Source organism: Bacillus rossius, chromosome 6 (genome assembly GCF_032445375.1).
Source record: "Bacillus rossius redtenbacheri isolate Brsri chromosome 6, Brsri_v3, whole genome shotgun sequence".
NCBI lineage: Eukaryota > Metazoa > Arthropoda > Insecta > Phasmatodea > Bacillidae > Bacillus > Bacillus rossius.
In genome coordinates, this window is record NC_086334.1 from 45,414,006 (window position 1) to 45,432,276 (window position 18,271).

Here is an 18,271-nt window from a genome sequence, read left to right on the forward strand (position 1 = left end):
AAAAGTAATTATTTTTTAAATAGATATACTATCAAATCCATTATAGTTTATTGTAAAACTCCTAAACTGTATCTGAATCTTTTGGCTCAAATAATTTTTGATGAAACAATTACCGTAAAATCAGGGGTTGAAAATTTCAATGTATAACTTCGTATCAAATTCGTCATTAATTATTAATAGCTTCTTAATATTACCTTAAACCTTTGTTTAAAAAAATTATACGACCATGTATTAGTGCAAGGGATGAAAAATAGTGTTAGTATGACGCCGTGGTGGACATTGAAAGGAACGACTCCTCGTAGTTTTCATATTAAGTATCGATCATAAAACGCTTGTAACATATCTCCACACGTTCTTTAAATGATTAATGCAATGAGAAATTTCGATTTAATACACCTTCTTGGACATAACGCCATTGGAGTTTTGCACTGTTCGTCACGGGAAAAAATTCATGAATGCTAAATAAGAACAAAAAAAAAAAGGAATCCACAGGAAACAAAACCTAAATCAGCTGATGTCAAACAGGATAAAAGCAACGATGAACCTAAACAGGTATTATGGACAACACAACGACGACAGCACATACGAACACATTCAAACTTAAATAACAGAATCCACGAGGGTGTATAAACTGTGTACTGAACGAATTGTAAAGTGCTACGGCCGTGGGGAGTTTTTTTTTTATTGATAAATTTCCGGCTCTGAACACGCCCTCGCTTATTTCTCAACCCGTGTTAAAGGGCGTAACGCCATTCTTCCAGCGTAGCTTTTGAACGTCACTTCACCGCGAACGCACGTCCTCTCAGCCAGTGGAGTGGTGTGCCCTGTGTCCGCCTGTAACTTTGCAGGCTTGCGTTTCCCAGACGTGAGTTCCTTCATAAAACTACATTGTTTTGGCACTCCCTGTCACCCGTTAAATTCTATGCTCGGCGATTTCCGAACATCCTGAATATAAATGCATACTGTTTATATGAAATATATAAACGTTTGTTGGCATACATACAAACTACGTTTTGCTTCCTCGGGTCGCTGCGAACGCGGAAGTGTCGCCCGCGCCAGACGCTGTAGGGGACAGCGTACTGCCCCCGTATCCGGACAGCCGATAGGGATCACGCGACATCGCGCGGATAACTGCTATTGAGGACATAGGTACTGCCGACCAATGTTGGCCTCAGTCTATCTTCGTTTGCACAATGATTCCATATATTTTTTTTTAACGCCACGTTGTATTTAATTGTTTTACTTAATCTCATTAATTGTGCATTTGATTACCAAGCTTATTGTAATTCCAGTCAAAATTAATATTTTTAATGCGTTTATTATGAAATTCATGAAATGAAACTTGTTGTATGTTAAATAATTGTGTTACATTAAGTTTTATTTTCCATGAGCAATTTTCTTAAATAATATACTTATAACGAATTGTTTAGGTAAAAGTTAGTAAATCTTGTAGATTTGAGACTTTAGCATCGTTGATTTTCAATAATTGAAATAGTAAGCAGAGTGGCCACACAGATCCTTATCTACAAAGAGCTACATCCACAGATAAACATAATCACTAAAATGAAAATTTAATTTAAATTATTTCCAAAAACTTGGTAACTTATTTTTTATTTAATTGTTTTTGTACTTTTCAGTTTATTTTTCTGTCAATAATAACTCCTAATAAATTATTTACAAAATGTAAGAATAACAAGATTATTTAACCTATAGGATTTTAAATCATTACAGTGATGAGAAATAATTTTATATAATATCTCACGGAAAATGCCATAGATTTGATAATACATACAATTATTTATTTTTAACACGCTTTTATTAGCTTCACTGTAACAAACTATGTAATAAAATCTTGAAAGTCGATTTTAACCTACTTTTAATTGTATCGATCTGAAACTTTGCAAGTATATTTGTGCATGTTGCGTAGAAGGGGTTAAGTCTAAATCACAGTTTTGAGAAAATCGCGATATAAAATTATCAGGTTTCTTGAAGTCTGTTTTTTTAGCTTTATTAACTGCTTTAGAACTTTGGAAACTCATTAATTGTTTTAAAATAATGTCTCTAAACTCTCTAATAAATTTTAAAAGTAAATAATTCAATATCACTATGTATTTTAACTATTTGTGAATTAACCCCCTTTACGCAACAAGCATAGATAAGTAATCTGGATGACAATACAATAATTTCTTGACTGTAATCTATAGAGAGAGGGGGAGAGGGTAATAGGAGCAAAAGACCACTACTTTCGAGTTATGGGCAATAACCATCCTTTTTATGTATCCACGATGCAGGAGCATGGTGGGAAATCTGCCCGGGGGTCGACAGCCCCTATACCCCCTCTGAAGGTCAACCCCAAAAATTGTAGAAAATTTCAAAAATTGATTCTCTTTCGATTTGGAATGTTTCCTATCCGAGTGGCCGGAACATGGTGTAAAATTGGCCCGGGATTCGATGCCCCCCCCCTCCCCTCGAGGGGCGATGATTTGCCCCCGATTTTTAGAAAGTAAGGAAATTTGAAGTACGTTTGATTTCGACATGCTCCCGAGGTCTTTGGTCAACATCGGACCCCCTCGGGTGGGAACTTGTGTTGTTGGGGGGGGGGGGGGTTATTTCCCCCCTGAAATTTAATTTTTGGGACTCTGAAAATTGATTTTGTGGTGTACTTCGAGGAGTAAACCGAATTCGGATGTTGGTGAGTCAACCTCCCCCCCCCCCCTTTTCCTGCCGCGAGGGATTGGCTCCTGGATCTTTTCCACAAAATGTTCATGTTCTCAAAAAAAAAAGTGTTTACTTGTGTCACTCTTCAAGTCTAACGTGTGCTTTCGTTCACCGAACCACACAAAAAAGGTTGTCGGCGACTGTGTTGTGTTGACCGTTACTATACCATGTGTTTGTGTCACACGCTATGTCTAACATGTGCTATGTGAGGTATTGTGAGCATCGGAGAGAATCGTGCGCCAACCCTCAACGAAGCTATCATCATTTTGTTGTAGAACCGATGTAAACACAATAATTTCATTAGTATTATCTGAAGAGAGGGAAGGGTCAGAGGGACAAAAAAATAGTGCTTTAGGACTATGGGCAATAACAATTATTTTTGTGTATTCATGAGGCCGTGGCATGGTGGGCAATTTGCTCGAAGTCGACTGCCCTCATTAGGGTGAAAAACAGGTAAAGAAAAAGGGGGGGGGGGGATAAATGCCACAATTATACGAAAATTACAAAAATCGATTATCTTTTGATTTGCAGTGCTTCCGAGCCATTCGGGGACCTGAACCACCCCACCTCCTCAGGGGAGAAGTCATTTGCCCCCGATTTTTTTAAAGACGGGAAAATTAAAGTACGTAGATTTTGAAGGGGCTTCCGAGGCCTTCAGGCACCATGGGACCCCTTTGGGGGGCAGGGGTCAACTGCCAGCGAAATTTTCGGAACTAAATTGATATTGTGGTGCATTTCGAGGAATTTACAAAATAAATATAATTCGTATGAACTAAACGTGAAATATTTAAATTGAAATTAACACGCTCTCTATGTTGTATGAACTAAAAAGTATAAAAAACCTTTAAATATAAGTATTTTTTTTCAACGGCGACAGAATGAACTACAACATGTATAACGCATTTTTTAAAACAAACTTAAACTAAGACCAAAACTTAAACCAAAACAATTCTAATGAATAAATTGGGGTTCTCTTCTTTCATTTTCATAATGACTCTATCCTAACGAATATACATTAATGATGACAACTCATGTCAAGCACCCCACGCTTTTTTCCATAAAACTTAATTGTTTTATTTATTATTTTATTTTTATTTTAAGCTTATTAAAAATATGTGATTATAGTTGTAATTCATTCTGTCGCAGTTGAAAAAATTACTTAAATTTAAAGATTATTTTATACTTTTTAGTACATACAACATAGAAATCGTGTTTCTTAGTTTTTTTTTAAAATATAACTTAATTACAGGCTATGTTTTTAAGTTCAAGATAATGATACCAAAATTTTGTGGGATGATGTAATATTGAAAAAAAGCAATAATACTCAAACTAAAAGTTGCGAACTGTCGTAGTGAGACCATGCATATCCTGCGAAAACGAATTTTTAAAATAGCCGTAATAGGTAAATAAAGTATGTATCGATTGACACCTTATTCATCAAAATCGGATGAATAACTTAGGGGCTGCGGAGAAACATACGTAAATACAAACATACATGCATACACACATAGACTGCTAAAATCATAACCCTTCCTTTTGGCTTCGCCGTAGTTTTATCTTTGAGCGTTTCACAAGTAGTCTAGATAGTGTCTCGGTGAAGATAGCAGGTAATGAGCAAGTTTCACTGTTGGGAGATAGCAAACGTTGGGCGTTCTTTGTTTAGTAAGTCCCGTGACCTGACGAGTCAACCACCACTACGCACGAGACTGCACGCCGACTCGAAATGAAAACTGCAGCTACATCAGAGAGGCGTTTACTCAGCTCTGTTTCCTGACGTACCGCGAGGGAATCCTTCGCGTTGTGTCCAAGTCAATATCATGTCGCAAATAAAAGGTAAGTTTTGAATTCATGATTAAGTAAGCATAATTTTTAAAAATTCAAAGTTGGTGAATCCTAACTCAATCAGCGATAATGAGAACTAGAGAATTGAAGTGATTGAAGGGAGATTTTAGAATTTTGTAAATAAACTTAAATATTTATTATATTCTAAAATTCAGTAGGTTTGTATTTGTTCCCAAACTTTTTTTTTGTGGCCGTAAAGTAAATTACATGTTAATTCTTTATCGTAGGCTTTCGTGGCCAAAATATCAACTACTTCTTGGCTTTGACGTTCAGGCTACGTCCGTGAAAATCATGATGCATCTGACATTTCGGCATGTCTTGTAGCAGCCATCTCAAAGGGCGATTTGCAACTGACGAGATGGTTTTCTGACAAAATATTTACCTACGGTGTGAATTAACCTACGCAAAACTATGAAGATGGCAGTAACAAGGCATGCCGAAACGTCAGGTGCGTCATTATTTCCATGGCCATGGCGTAACCCCAAAAGCAAAGAAGTAGTACGGGTTAATTACTGTTATTAAAACAAGTTACATTTTTATCAGCAAGTCGACGAGCTTGACTGGTTATCTTAATTTTTGTGTGCAATCTGTTCAACATTATTTATAGACTGGTTTGTAATTGCTACTCTAGTTAATACGGCGGGGGCGACTGATCGATGATATTATCGAAGTTTTAAGGGTTTTGCCTACTTATGTCTCGAGGAGACGCGCAGACATTCAGAAATACTTCCATTACTGTAAGAACTGGACACTGTTGAGCAGGGGCGCAACAACCAAATTTCCAAGGGGGGGGGGGGGGCAATATACCTTTTTATAAAGAATCATCGATCCCCCCTATTGAAGCGGGGGGTTCGGGGGTCCTCCGGGAAAATTTGTATTTTAAGGTGGAAACTGGTGCTATTTAAGCAGTTTTATTAAAATTGATTACACAGCACTTTCTTTGCCCCCGTTTGCCCCCACTTCAAGGTTTCAGAGGGGGGGAGGGGGGCAAAATACCATTGCACCCCCTGTTGTTGCGCCCCTGCTGTAGAGCCTAGCTCCAGTGAGGAGTGCGAACTGCGGAACTTGTCAGACATTGAGTGACTTGAGAATAAAAAATTTTAAGTGCCAGTGATTTTTTATCAGACATTTTTAAGTACAATTATTTATTATAAATGAAAATATTAGTAATCAATAAAACTGTAATCAAACTTAATTAGTCTATCCCTTACGAACCCAATTCTCCCCACATAGGCCGTAACAATATGCTATTTTCGTGACATTAAAAAAAACTGAATACTTTTTCAATACAGTATTAGACTGTCAAATTCACGTTTTTAACATTTTTAAGTAGCCAATTTGCTGATAGTGGGAACTAAACTGGTTGTGGAAGTGGAATAATTCAAGCAAAAATTCATTGCTACTCGTTCTTTCGGGACTTAGCTGCAATTTATTCAAAATAAATATAATAAACAGAATTTTGGTATCAAAATAAATATTTGAATATTATGCCCTACGAGTTTATAAGTGCCTGTTTCCCTGTCTTTTACTTTTATTTTGTTTAGCTTTCGGTAGCCATAATCTCGATTTAAACTCACGTAGTAATTATATATTTCGTATTCCTAAATAGAGCTATCCATTTTGTGTAGTTAAATTTGGTAATATTTGACGGAGTTGATAAATTATTTTCACTTTCATGCAAAATTCTGATTTTTTTTTTTTTTTTTTTTTCAGAAGATGAAAACGACACTTGTGGAGAAACCAATTTATTATGCGATGAAAGAACACCACTTACAGGTAAGAATAAATGTTATATATATATATATATATATATATATATATAGCTTCTGTGTGTAAGAGGATATCTTACCTTTTATTTATTTTAAATTGCAACCTCATGCAAGAGCAAGATATAAATTAATGTAATTTGTATTAATATCATTATAGTAAAACTCTTCCTGAAAATTCAAATATTTATATTGTGGAATTAAAAGGAAAAAAAATGAAAAAAATATTTTTAAAATCCTTAAAAATCACATGGGATTTTACGAAAGTAAAGTTAGCAACAGAGAATAACGTGAAAACACATTTTCATTATATTTTAGAATTATTTTAAAATTGCAACACTTTCATTATCGTTTAACTTATTTTTAAATTTTCTTGTCTTCCAGGAGCGCCAGATCAATCAGTATCCGGGGAAGGGGCGGATTTTGAAACAGCCCTTTCGCTCACAGGTTAGCTATAGGTACATTACTTCCCGTAAGTTTAAATAATGGTTAATGTTTCATGTCCAAATGTATACAATAAATTATAATGGATTTGATAGTATATCTATTTAAAAACGTATTGATTATTTTTTCTTTCAAAACTTATTATTTCCACCTCTTAAAGTAATGGTTGGTTAGATAAAAATTTATTTTAACAAGAGTTTTGAATAATATTTAGAAAGTTAAACATTCTACGGATGTGATCTTAACATATTATGGTGGTTACGATTTTTCGGTTTTGAAAAAAAAAAAAAACCTTACCCATTTATACCCCTTTGGAAGGATATTGCCCATTAACGAAGTCGACCGAGATTTTTCACTACTAGATTTTATGTATCAGTTTGGAAGTAATTTGTGAAAAATGGCGATAGTTATAGTGTCCACAAAATTGTGATATGTATGTGTATTGTGTGTGTGTGTGTGTATATATAGGCTATACATTTTTGATTGACGATGGTTTTGGGGTCTTTGGACCATGAAACGAAAAACTACATATATAAAAATATTTTTCCGGAAGTCGCACCATGGTAACGGCTAAAATAGGTAGTATTTATTTGAAATCTACCTAAAAATGTAAGCATCCACATAGGCATTATGAACAAATTCTTAAACACGAATAATGTAAACATATACCGGAAACACATCAGAATTATCAATTCCCAGAAACAAAACCTAAAAATATAATACAGATCAAAACTTTTTTAATTTCAGGAAGTTTCCTCTGTTTTTTTTTCTGAGATAGAGATGACATCGATGAAATATGCATTATCATCACTACATCACGAAATATATTCACAAGACATTGGTTGCAATGAATTATAGCATCTATTAAAGAATTATATATTTTACATATCGTCAATACATGGATCTTGCTCGCTGCCATATTAATTAGGTGTAAGGCAGTGAACATTTTTATTTTTCGTTTGGCATTTATAAACAGTGGTTTAATTCGAAGGTTCTTTTTTAAAAAAAGTTAAGATAACTGTCTCACTGCTTTTCAAGCCATGCAATTAAAATAATACAAAAACTCAATATCAACAAAAATGTTGTAAATTTTTTGCAATATTAATGAATAGATACACGAGAATTACTCAGGTTCATTTAAACTCCGAGCACTTGGCCCTCAGATGTTTTAACTCTCTCCAAGATAGTCTAAACAAATTACACACAAACAAAAACATAATGGTAGGATCACATTCAGGCCATTCAAGACTAGAATGTCTTCTCTCGACAACAGGAGCCAATGGATAATTGAATGAGATTCGAGGAAAACAAAGGAGCATCGAATCCAGCTTGGAGGTAAATTAGGGGCATGTATTTTTTTTCGCGGAAAAATCTCAAGACTAGCTGAGATATAAACTACTGAAACATCGTGTGTATTATTCGATTTTGATCCAAGTACATGTCTACTGTCAGCACAATAATCCAGTGCGTCCTGATTGGCCCGTCCAAGTAAAGCGATTCCTCCGCTTGCAGGCGGCCGCCAGTGACAAGAAACAAACAGCTGCTGCGGACACACCAAATTGCAGTCTAATGGGCGTTCAGAATTTTTTTCTTTCCGTGAAAAAATGCCTGCCTCCACATATAACCGATAGAAATTCCGGGTCTCTACTAACGAAAATGCAGTGTGTCTCGTTTCTCTGGAAACCGGTTCAATGGTTTCCCCTGTCCCGCCTCGTCACTCTCACCTGATGACTGAGGGGAACGAGTGGATGTTTTGGTTCCAGAAGGTAAAACAATGATTTAGTCCAGGCGTCGGTTTCTTTGTTTTATTTTACTTTTGATTATTTGTCATCATATAGAGCTAAATCATGTGAGTTAATTAACAGAAAGCATATACAACATGGAATTGAGATTACATCAATACAAGGATGAGCCGGCATTTATTAGAGAATTAACATAATTAGATCTAACAATTTTTAATTAAAGTTCGTAATAAGTAGACACATTAAATTATCGTAGTGAAGTTCTTGATTACAGATCGAAGAAACGTCGTGGTTAGATGCTAGTCCGAAAAAAGTTTTAAAAAAATTGAAAGGCTGGCGTTTTGGAGATTGTTGGATGTAGTGGGACAGCTGACGAGATGTCAGAGGACCTGGGTCATCTGCCCCGATGGAGGCTGATCCGGTCCTTGGAAAAGTACCCGGGTTCGGTACTCTGTTACTTGGTCCCTGACTGTGAACAGATCCAAACACATATGTTTAGGACTGAATCACAGACAGTAGGTGAAATAGGCAGAAAATGCCTTCTAGTTACGATGACAGGTGGGGGAGGGGTGGTGCTAAAAACTCACCAAACAGGGTGATGTCTTCCAGTATCTGCGCGATGGTTGACCAGGCGAGCGCGACGCGGATGATCCATGATTCTCAAAAAAAAAAATATTATCTACGATGACTTATACATGACTACTTTAGCTATATTTACGTGGACTGACTAACGCCTAAACACTGCTATGGTGGGAAACATCCCATGTCTAATCTGATCACATCGAGAACAACACGGCGAGGCGTCCGATGATGTCTGGTTCTATGCAGTCAGTCCTGAATCGCGGCGCGCAGTGCAGTAAGTTAGGGACGGCCGAGACTCGTAATTAGAATAAAAGCGTCGTTAAAGAAATAAAGTGGGGAGGCTTCGGCTTTTGAACCGAAAGGTTCCGAACATTACCGAGGTGCTTATCGAGGAAGGCAGACTTCGATATCTCGAAGTTAATGGTACTGCCCGATGTCACCGCGACCTACTGAAGTGTGGCTGAACTGAGTAGAGATCGACTCGCGCAGGTCAGCTGGTAGCAGCATGTAGCTTATGGGACGGACTAAGCCAGCGCTCTGGTGTCTTCAGAAATAACTACGTGAACTGGTTACTGCGGGAGACGCCAGAGAGCAGGCGTTCCGCGGGCGTTCAAACACCCAGGGGAAGGGATTCGCAAAACTACCGCTAGATGGCATAAGTATGTACTTCATGTACTACTGTCGTGGCCTTGGGGCGGTGTTCCCAGGAAACCTGGAGAGAGGGGAGGGGTTAAAACTGCGGTGCCAGTGGGAACGGTGGTCTACAAGACCCGGAGGCTTGACTAGACTTTGGCGAAGATGATTCGCGATCATGTCAAGAAGTGCTCGCGTCAGGGGAGGTCTTGGAACTGCCCCATCCTGGGAGCTTGCAGGGCCTAGCAGTTCTCGTCACGAATCGGGGGCGAATTACAGGAGGCGTCCGTGCGCCAAGGCGGGAATGAAAAGGGTCGCCCTGCTGGGTCATTGAAATGGTAAGGCTGGGAAAATTTGGGGAGACAAGTCTGGCAAAGTTTGGATGGGAGTGTACAGGAGGAGGAACAAGTTTAAGTTCTTGCAGTAGAGGAATGATTGGAGACATTTTTTTAAGTTGGAAAAAAAAATTAAAATTTAAAATTGTGCCAAAACTACTAGTTGGCGGCACACCCCCTCACATTCGCGTGGAATAGGTGCCTGTATTTTTCGCAAAAAGAATTTGAAACTAGCAGGGAGTGATTGGTTTAGTTTCTTTCAGGTGCATGTTTACTTTTAGTACACGAATCACAGCCATTCAGTGCGGAAGCAAACGCGTCCTGAATGGACCGGTCAAATAAGGCAGTGGCTTCTCTTCCAGACGGTCGCCAGTCACGAGGCAGAAGCCGCTGGCGCGGGCACACATTATTTGAAGTCTACTGAGCGTTCAGACATTTCCCGGGGGGGGGGGGGGGTAACACACGGTCCTTGCATAGAATCAGGTGACGTGTTGCAGGGTACGGCAAGTTCCACATCTGCCTCATGCTGGCATCGTTCCCCGGCGTCATGACCAACCTGTTCGACTCCAGCGTCATGTCGTACGTCCTGCCGTCGGCGGTGTGCGATCTGCAGCTGAGCAACTTCGACAAGGGCGTGCTGAACGCCATCACTTACGGAGGTGGGTGCTGACGTGTTGAAATATTACGTTTTATTTCTTCCCTAGCGGAAGTTATTAAACTAGGCTCATATACTTTGCATGGGGAATGTAACAATAATTTATGGAAGGTGCTTTCCCTGTGCTTTAACTCCTTCCTAAAGAAATGCAGGAATTGTACCGTTCATTCATGTGAAAAATCTTAACCATTCTTAATTTCAAATTTTACACATACGTCTGCATTACGAATTTCCGAACATTTTGCTCCACAGAGAAAGACAGAGATCGACACAGATCGACAGGGTTCGTTTTCTTTAAATTACCTTCAAAGCCGTGTATCTCACTTTAAAACTAGTGCCCCCGATCTGTAATGGCCGAACACACTGTGTGTAGTGCTTGTGGAATAAATGTCAGGCACTGCAGGTTTTTTTTGTAATAAATTTGATACTAGCATTTATTTGAAAACGGTAGGGTTAATTGTGACAAATCACGGAGAAACTTATCTTTCTGTTCAATCAAACATTACTCAGAAGGTGAGTGTTCAATTATTTTTAAGTGTGTTCTCTATTCTTTGTAATAAACCAGTTGTTGCAGCCATCTGAAATACCAGGCACCTTGGTGTACCAGGTCATGATTAATCAGGGGCGTAGAAGAATTTCATTTTGGTTAGGTGAGGAAAGTAGAAATAGAACCAACTTTTCTGCTGTTTGCTTTAAAATTCTTGCGTTTAGTTGTTGGGAATGATAGATTATTTTGTTATGATTTAGGGAAGGGAAAGGAGAATCCCCCCCTTACGCAAGCCCCTGTAAGTGATGCATATGTATTCAAACATTTTTTTTTTTCAAATTGGACCAGCAGCTGTAGTTTGAAGGCGTAGTTCAGACTCGTCCTGATTGTCGGAGAGTCGTTAAGGCGTCAGTTTGAAAGTGACCGCGCCTGGCACGGCAGGCATGATCTGCAGCGCCTTCATGTGGGGGTTCCTGTCCGACTCGCTGGGGCGCCAGAGGCTGCTGGTGGCCGGCTTCTTCCTCGACGCCGCCTTCAACCTGCTGTCCAGCTTCTCGCAGGGCTTCGGCGCGCTGGTGGCGCTGCGCTTCGTCTGCGGCTTCATGTGAGTGCGCCGCTGCCGGCAGACACCCCTCATGGTCGAGCATACGCACCGCGGCGGTCATGATAGATACACTCGACGCGCAGATCGCCCTGTGGACTATGCGGCCAAGCCGCGAGATGGCACCATCTGTGCTTTGTTAAAATAACTAAGGAAAAAGAAAGGCTTCGTCGTTGGTGGTTGCGTCCAGCCATTACTCACAGACAGGGGCGTAGCCGGGGGGGGGGGGTTAGGGGTTCAACCCCCCCCCCCCTTAGCACCAAATCTTTAATTAATTTCTTATTCATCACTCAAACAATTTTCATATTAAAATTGATAAAATTTTTACCATTACAATATTTAAATTTAAGTACCGAAAACTGCTAAAATAGCACTTTTACCCCTTAAAATCCAAATTTTCCCGGGGGAGGACCCCCGGACCAACCGCTTTAATACGGGTGGGGGTAGGAGCTACTTCTTAACACCCCCCATACACAAATCCTATCTACGCCACTGCTCACAGACATAATTTTTCGATGACCAACATCTTAGCTCTTGGAATACGGCATTCGGCAGGAGTGATTTCATGATTGGAACGCAAGTCGCATGTGACGGAAATGTGTAACTACGGAGCAGCGTTCTGTGTCGGATACGCGTCGGGTTCCTCGCGTGGCGATGGCGTCTTCGGCGGGACGGTCGGGCGGAAGACGGGCGTGTCCAGACCTGCAGCTGGAACAGACGAGCGGTTTGTTCACCCGCCGCGCCGGCGATCGGTTCCGCGCTCGTCTTTCTGAAGCTGTTTTCACAAGTCTTCTTACTACGTCTGATGCAAAAAACCAACGTGAGAGAATATTTCAGTACGCGCCAGAGGTGTGCAACATATCTAACCTCGGTAACGAGCAAAATTCATATGTTCTCAAGTTGTAAAACCAATTATAATACGAAACTCGAACATGAAATTTAACGTAGAATTCTTTAAAATAATGCCAAATATGATAAACACACAAAAATTGTGTTCACAACTAATTTTTTGGACCCGAATCAAAAGTTATTTACGCACGCTTCGCTATAATTCGCTGCCAGAGCGGTTACGAAAACTCTCAAATCATTCCATTTGCAGAGAGAAGATTTTAACTATATATTGAATCGGCTCCGATAAAAACGAATATGATTCGGAAAAAATGCTAAACCCCAGCTTTAAACCTGATTTTAAACAAGGAATTTTATGAACATACTGCCCATCTTTTTTAAAACCACTAACCAGGTAACACTATAATGTTTCCTTTTAGATTTGTGGTTCGCGCCATCCGCCACAGATGTCAGCACCGCGGTTACGTATTTCCGTTTCATGGAACTTCATTTGCATTCACAAAATTACTCCCACCAAATGCTTTATACCGTGAGCTAAGATGTTACACATCTTAACCGTTAAAAATGTTAAGTCGCCTTAAGCACGCGTGTCTGTTCACCTAGCGTATAACGAAACACTGAAATACGGCGTAGTTAACACGAATATCCAGCTATAAGTATCCATTAGAATAAACTATATATAACCTAATGAAATCCCCGATAGTGTTGTGTCAGTTTACCGACTTTACAGAAATTATTTTACTTGAAATAAAATAAATGTTTTTCGTAGTTGCAGACAGTTGTATATTCAAACAAAATACGTCGCAAAAATACCTCTCGGTTAAAGGGTCGGAAATGATAAATAATACACTACTAAATTTCTTGTGGTATCCTTGAATTGACGCTGGTACATGGGCGAATAATAACCAGTTCTTTTAATTAATGTATTCTATTAATTTAATTTTTTTCTGATGTGACTGTGCCGAAGCCACTTGGCACTACTGCGCTGTCTTGTTGGTATACAATTATACATTGAGGGGGCTCGCTAGCCACTCGTTGCCAGCTCGTTGCCTCTCAATCTGATCCACCGCGCGAGAATGTTGACCAACATACCGTTCCCGCGTTACTCGCTTGGCATTGCTGTGTTTAGATTGGTAGTACAAGTCTTGATAAAGAACTGAAGAACAATCTTTTTTGGAGAATATTCCATAATACTAATATCGATTAATTTAAATTAAAACTAAGGAATGGCCAAACGAGTCCTTCAATACCATTTAATCCTCAGTACTCGAAGGATTCATTATTAGAAGAAATATATTCAAAGAAATATATTAACATTTAATATCAGCTAATACTGGCTTGTTCTACGTGTGTGTTTTCCTTTGATATTTGCTGTCCATTCGTGAGGTTTTTCTATGACAACCAGTGTAAATCAGAAATGATGTGGGTCCATGAAGTTGTTCTAAATCACTATTTCCCAATGCAAGAACCATTCAAAGAACGTAAAATATATTGTGCAATCCTTATGTGGTAAAACATTTGTAGAAATTATACAACTCTGAAGTGGATATATATAAATTTACATTTTATGTTCTATGCTTCGGAGTTATAAGATCCTACGTCACAAAACCCATATTTTTCATGAGGGCAGTTTAAATAATTTTTAATAGTACCTCAATTATTTACTCAACTATTTTCTACCCAAAATACGTGAATTTTTGACATATCGTAGATCTTGTTGTTGTATGCCACTAGAAAGAACATAAACGGTGAACTAGTTTATGGTAAAAAGTGCATTATGCCCAAAAGTGGATATGGTGTCTTATGCCTCTGAGGTCCAGTGTTGTAAACATGGAATGCATGTAAGTCATCACATCATTCACAGGGCCCGAAGAGTGTGTCAAGTTGTGTGATTCTACTTGCAGCATCAGTGGTCCCCACGCGATGCTCCTGTCTTTCCTTGCGGAGTTTCACAGCGAGGCGCACCGCGCTAGGATGATCATTCTGACGGGAGTGTACGGCGCTATCGCCTACATTCTGGTTCCAGGTACGCTACACCGCAGAGCCTTGAGCGACCTTTCTGTTTCAAGCTGTAGTCGTGTAATGTAATCGTCCGTAAGGATCGCAGGCTTTCGATGCCACTGTCTGGAGTTCCTTTGGCTTCTGGTTGTTGTTAGCCGTGTCGAAGGTGAAGATATCACCGTCGTTTCGGTCGACATTGCAGTCCCCATCATCGGGCTAGCAGTTAACTACCTGTAACAGTTTAGGTCGACGGGACTCACACAATTTTAATGTGACAGAAAAAAATATTCTTAAGCACAATATTCTGTATTAAATATTAAAAGCATAAACATAAGATAATTAAAATAGCCTATTTCGAGCAAAAAAATTACTTCATATCAAGGAAGTTCAAGTGAATTTTTTAGTTTCAATAAAACATTTCCCAATTGGTCTGATATGCCCGTTTATGAACTCTTCCTAAATTTTCCATCGCTATATTTTATGTATCATTCTGGAAGTAATTTGTTCAAAATTACAGGATATCGTCTCAGTTAAATTCATAAATATACATAAAAAAAACTTTTCAGTTGATGGTTTTGGGGTCTAGGAGTCGTAAATTTACGAGTACTTAGTGAACTTACTTTGACAATATGTTTATATACTAAAATTCTAATATTAGTATATAAACAAAATATTAAAAATCCGGTAAAGATGAATGCACAAACACTATTTCTTCCACGTGTGAGTTTATCCTGTTTATAAATAAAAACCTTGAAACTGAAATACGGTGTGGGTTCTAGGATCACACTGTTATCTGAAATTACGAAGAATTCTTGGTTTATTCGAGGTGAATTCATTGCTGAAAAGTCCGCATATTTGCTGCATTTTCTAACTGTGTAGGCAGTCATTCAGTTGATAGTTGTGTCTACCATTCAAGGCTATTGTGCCTACCATTCAAAGCTATGAGCCGTTGGTAGGCATGTAACAAATCTATATAAATAAAAATATAAATGTTCGTTCGTTCAAAATCTTGAAAGTTCGAAAGTTCTTCACCGCTTGTTTTGAAATTTTGGCACAACATTGCATTATAATACGCGCGTGCTTTTATATAGGGGAGACCGGGACTGGTTGTAACAGGGGCAGGTTGTAACACGTCAGTTAGTTCCACAACCAGTCACCAGAGAGTCTTCTCCATTTAGTCACGAGAGCGCCTGTAGTTGCTCTAAGTGTGAATGGCAACAAATCGCCGGTCAGACACGCTCGTTAGAAACAAGAAGAGAAAGACTGTTTTTCGACATGTTGAGTAAATATTTCCCGTTTAATATTCATAATTATTGTAATTTGTGTTCACATTGTTTGAAAACTCTCTTTGGAGTACATACATATTCTAAACACTGGCTTTGCATATATGTTATTGGCATTTAAATTATATACATACTACTTTGTCAAAATGTATGAATTCTCTAGTAGTGTCGTTTGGGGCAGGTTGTAACAACTAAAATAGGTTGTTACAACCAACCCCGTCGACTGTTACAACCTGCCCCGCCCTTAAGCTTTTGACAGTTAAAAAAAACCTACTGCACTTGTTGCCCTAAACTCTACAGATACTATTTCGAGCAGGATTTATTATCTCTTGCTCGTTATCACCTTGACAGCCACACGTGTCGATTTTGCTTCCCACTGAAACTGAAATTTGGAGCGATGACATCAGCCCAACGAGGACAGTTGGTTACCTTAACTGTGGCAGTGAATGTGCAGGCAATTCTATTCCTCCCATGTTCATCTTTCCTAGAGTCAGGTATTACGATCACTTCATCAGAGATGGTCCAACAGGGTGTATAGGTGCTGCAAATAAGTCTGGATGGACAACCGAAGCCGAGTTTTTGATTTTTCTTAAGCATTTTGTCGCTTGTGTTCGTCCTAGCTTAGAGACACCAGTCCTCCTACTTTTAGACAATCATCTGTCACACACATATCTCCCGTCTGTCTAGATTTTAAAAAAAAATTATGGCATAGTTATGTTATCGTTCCCACTCATCGGCTTCAGCCACTTGATCAAAGTGTCTTTTCACCACTCAAGAGACAGATAAACACAGCAATGGATGCATTGTTAAGGAACAACAAAACCCCAGAGGCAACAGTTAAGCCGATGACAATCTATGTTATTCCATCGATCTTAAAAATAGCTTTCCCGCTAGCTACAACTCCGATAAACATCCAACAAGAATTTGAGAATTGTGGAATTTTTCCTTACAACAGAGACATATTTAATGATACAGATTTTGCTCCTTCGTTTGTGACGGACAGACCAAATCCAGACGTAGCACCAAGTTGTTCACATGATATGGCAAGGGAATCTCCAGATTATCAAACTCAAGCATGTCCTAATAATTCACTCGAGCCAGAATTGTTTTCCCCGGAAGCAGTCCAGCCACTTCCAAAATCCGTACCGAGGAAAACAAATGGTGGCAGAAAAACAAGGAAAAGTGCCATTTTGACAAACACTCCGGAAAAGAATGCGCTGGAGGAAGAATATGAGAAATGAAGAAATCGGGTCTTCCTGAAGGGAAAGAAGAAATTACCACAAATGTGCAGACAAGTTAAAGCTAAGCCAAAACTTCCTCCAAAACAACGAAATTCATTACAAAGTGACAGCAGCTCATCAGAGGACGACAGTGAATGTTTTTGTTTAGTGTGTTTAGAACCATTTTCTTCAAGCAAGCCTGGTGAGGAGTGGGTTCGTTGTTTGTACTGCCAATTAAGGTCACACTTTTCTTGTGCGAAAAAATCGAAAAAGTATGTGTCACAACTGTCAATCAGATAGAATATTCGAGTAAGTATTAGGTACCTACTATGCATTCGTAAGACTTTTTCGTTCTGCCAAATATGTGAAAACAATTATATTTTAAATATTTCCTGTATAGTTCGCAATAAATTGTAAATAATTCCTGGATTTAAATTTTTAAACACTTTTCAATACTGTTTCAACCAACCCGAGGGTCTGTTACAACCAGCCCCAGAGCGGGGCTGGTTGTAACACTTTTCTCTTAAGCGGTTTTTCCCTTGTGCAGCAAAAAATAGCAGAAGGATTGTTTCCAAAATACCTGAGATGGAAGAAGAAGGGCTCTTTCATAATTTGCCCAGTAAATATTTTTCTTAGGTATTATACATGAACACAAAAAAAAAAAAAATACAAAAACTGTTACAACCTGCCCCGGTCTCCCCTACCTGTGTCATACATTTGGCGGGTAAAAATATAAATAAACATATATACATAGACAGATAAAAAATTGATTTTGTTTTGTTCTTCTGTTTTGTAAACATATATATAGGGAGATATAGACATATAGAGATAGAGGAATAGAGAGGTAGAAATACAGATATAAAAATATATGGATAGGTAGTGTGAAGGATATATAGATAAATGTAGAGAGATCGATTAAGATGCATATAGAAAAAAATATTCATAGAGAGATATATAGACATACACAGAGAGATAGAGAGATATATAGAGAGAAATAAAGTTAGATTTATAGTGTGACATATAGAGAGAGATAGAGATAGATGCTTTATATATGTGTACCTACTTCAAACAAATTAAAAAAAAAAATGTTTGAGGCATTGCAAGGCATGAGAG

The 18,271-nt window shown here is 38.6% G+C and overlaps 1 protein-coding gene across 2 annotated transcripts in view; it reads left to right on the forward strand.

Moving 5' to 3' along the window:
* Positions 1-4,294: 4,294 nt before the first annotated feature.
* Positions 4,295-18,271, forward strand: part of LOC134533122 (synaptic vesicle glycoprotein 2C-like) — a 28,152-nt gene continuing 14,175 nt past the window's right edge. The window contains exons 1-6 of one of the 2 annotated variants that reach the window (XM_063370393.1): positions 4,295-4,551; positions 6,274-6,336; positions 6,711-6,773; positions 10,560-10,721; positions 11,646-11,808; positions 14,559-14,680. In XM_063370393.1, coding sequence (XP_063226463.1) covers positions 4,536-4,551; positions 6,274-6,336; positions 6,711-6,773; positions 10,560-10,721; positions 11,646-11,808; positions 14,559-14,680 — 589 coding nt within the window. In that variant the 5' untranslated portion in view covers positions 4,295-4,535. The remainder of the gene's footprint in view (positions 4,552-6,273; positions 6,337-6,710; positions 6,774-10,559; positions 10,722-11,645; positions 11,809-14,558; positions 14,681-18,271) is intronic. The other variant, XM_063370392.1, reaches the window with a different exon arrangement.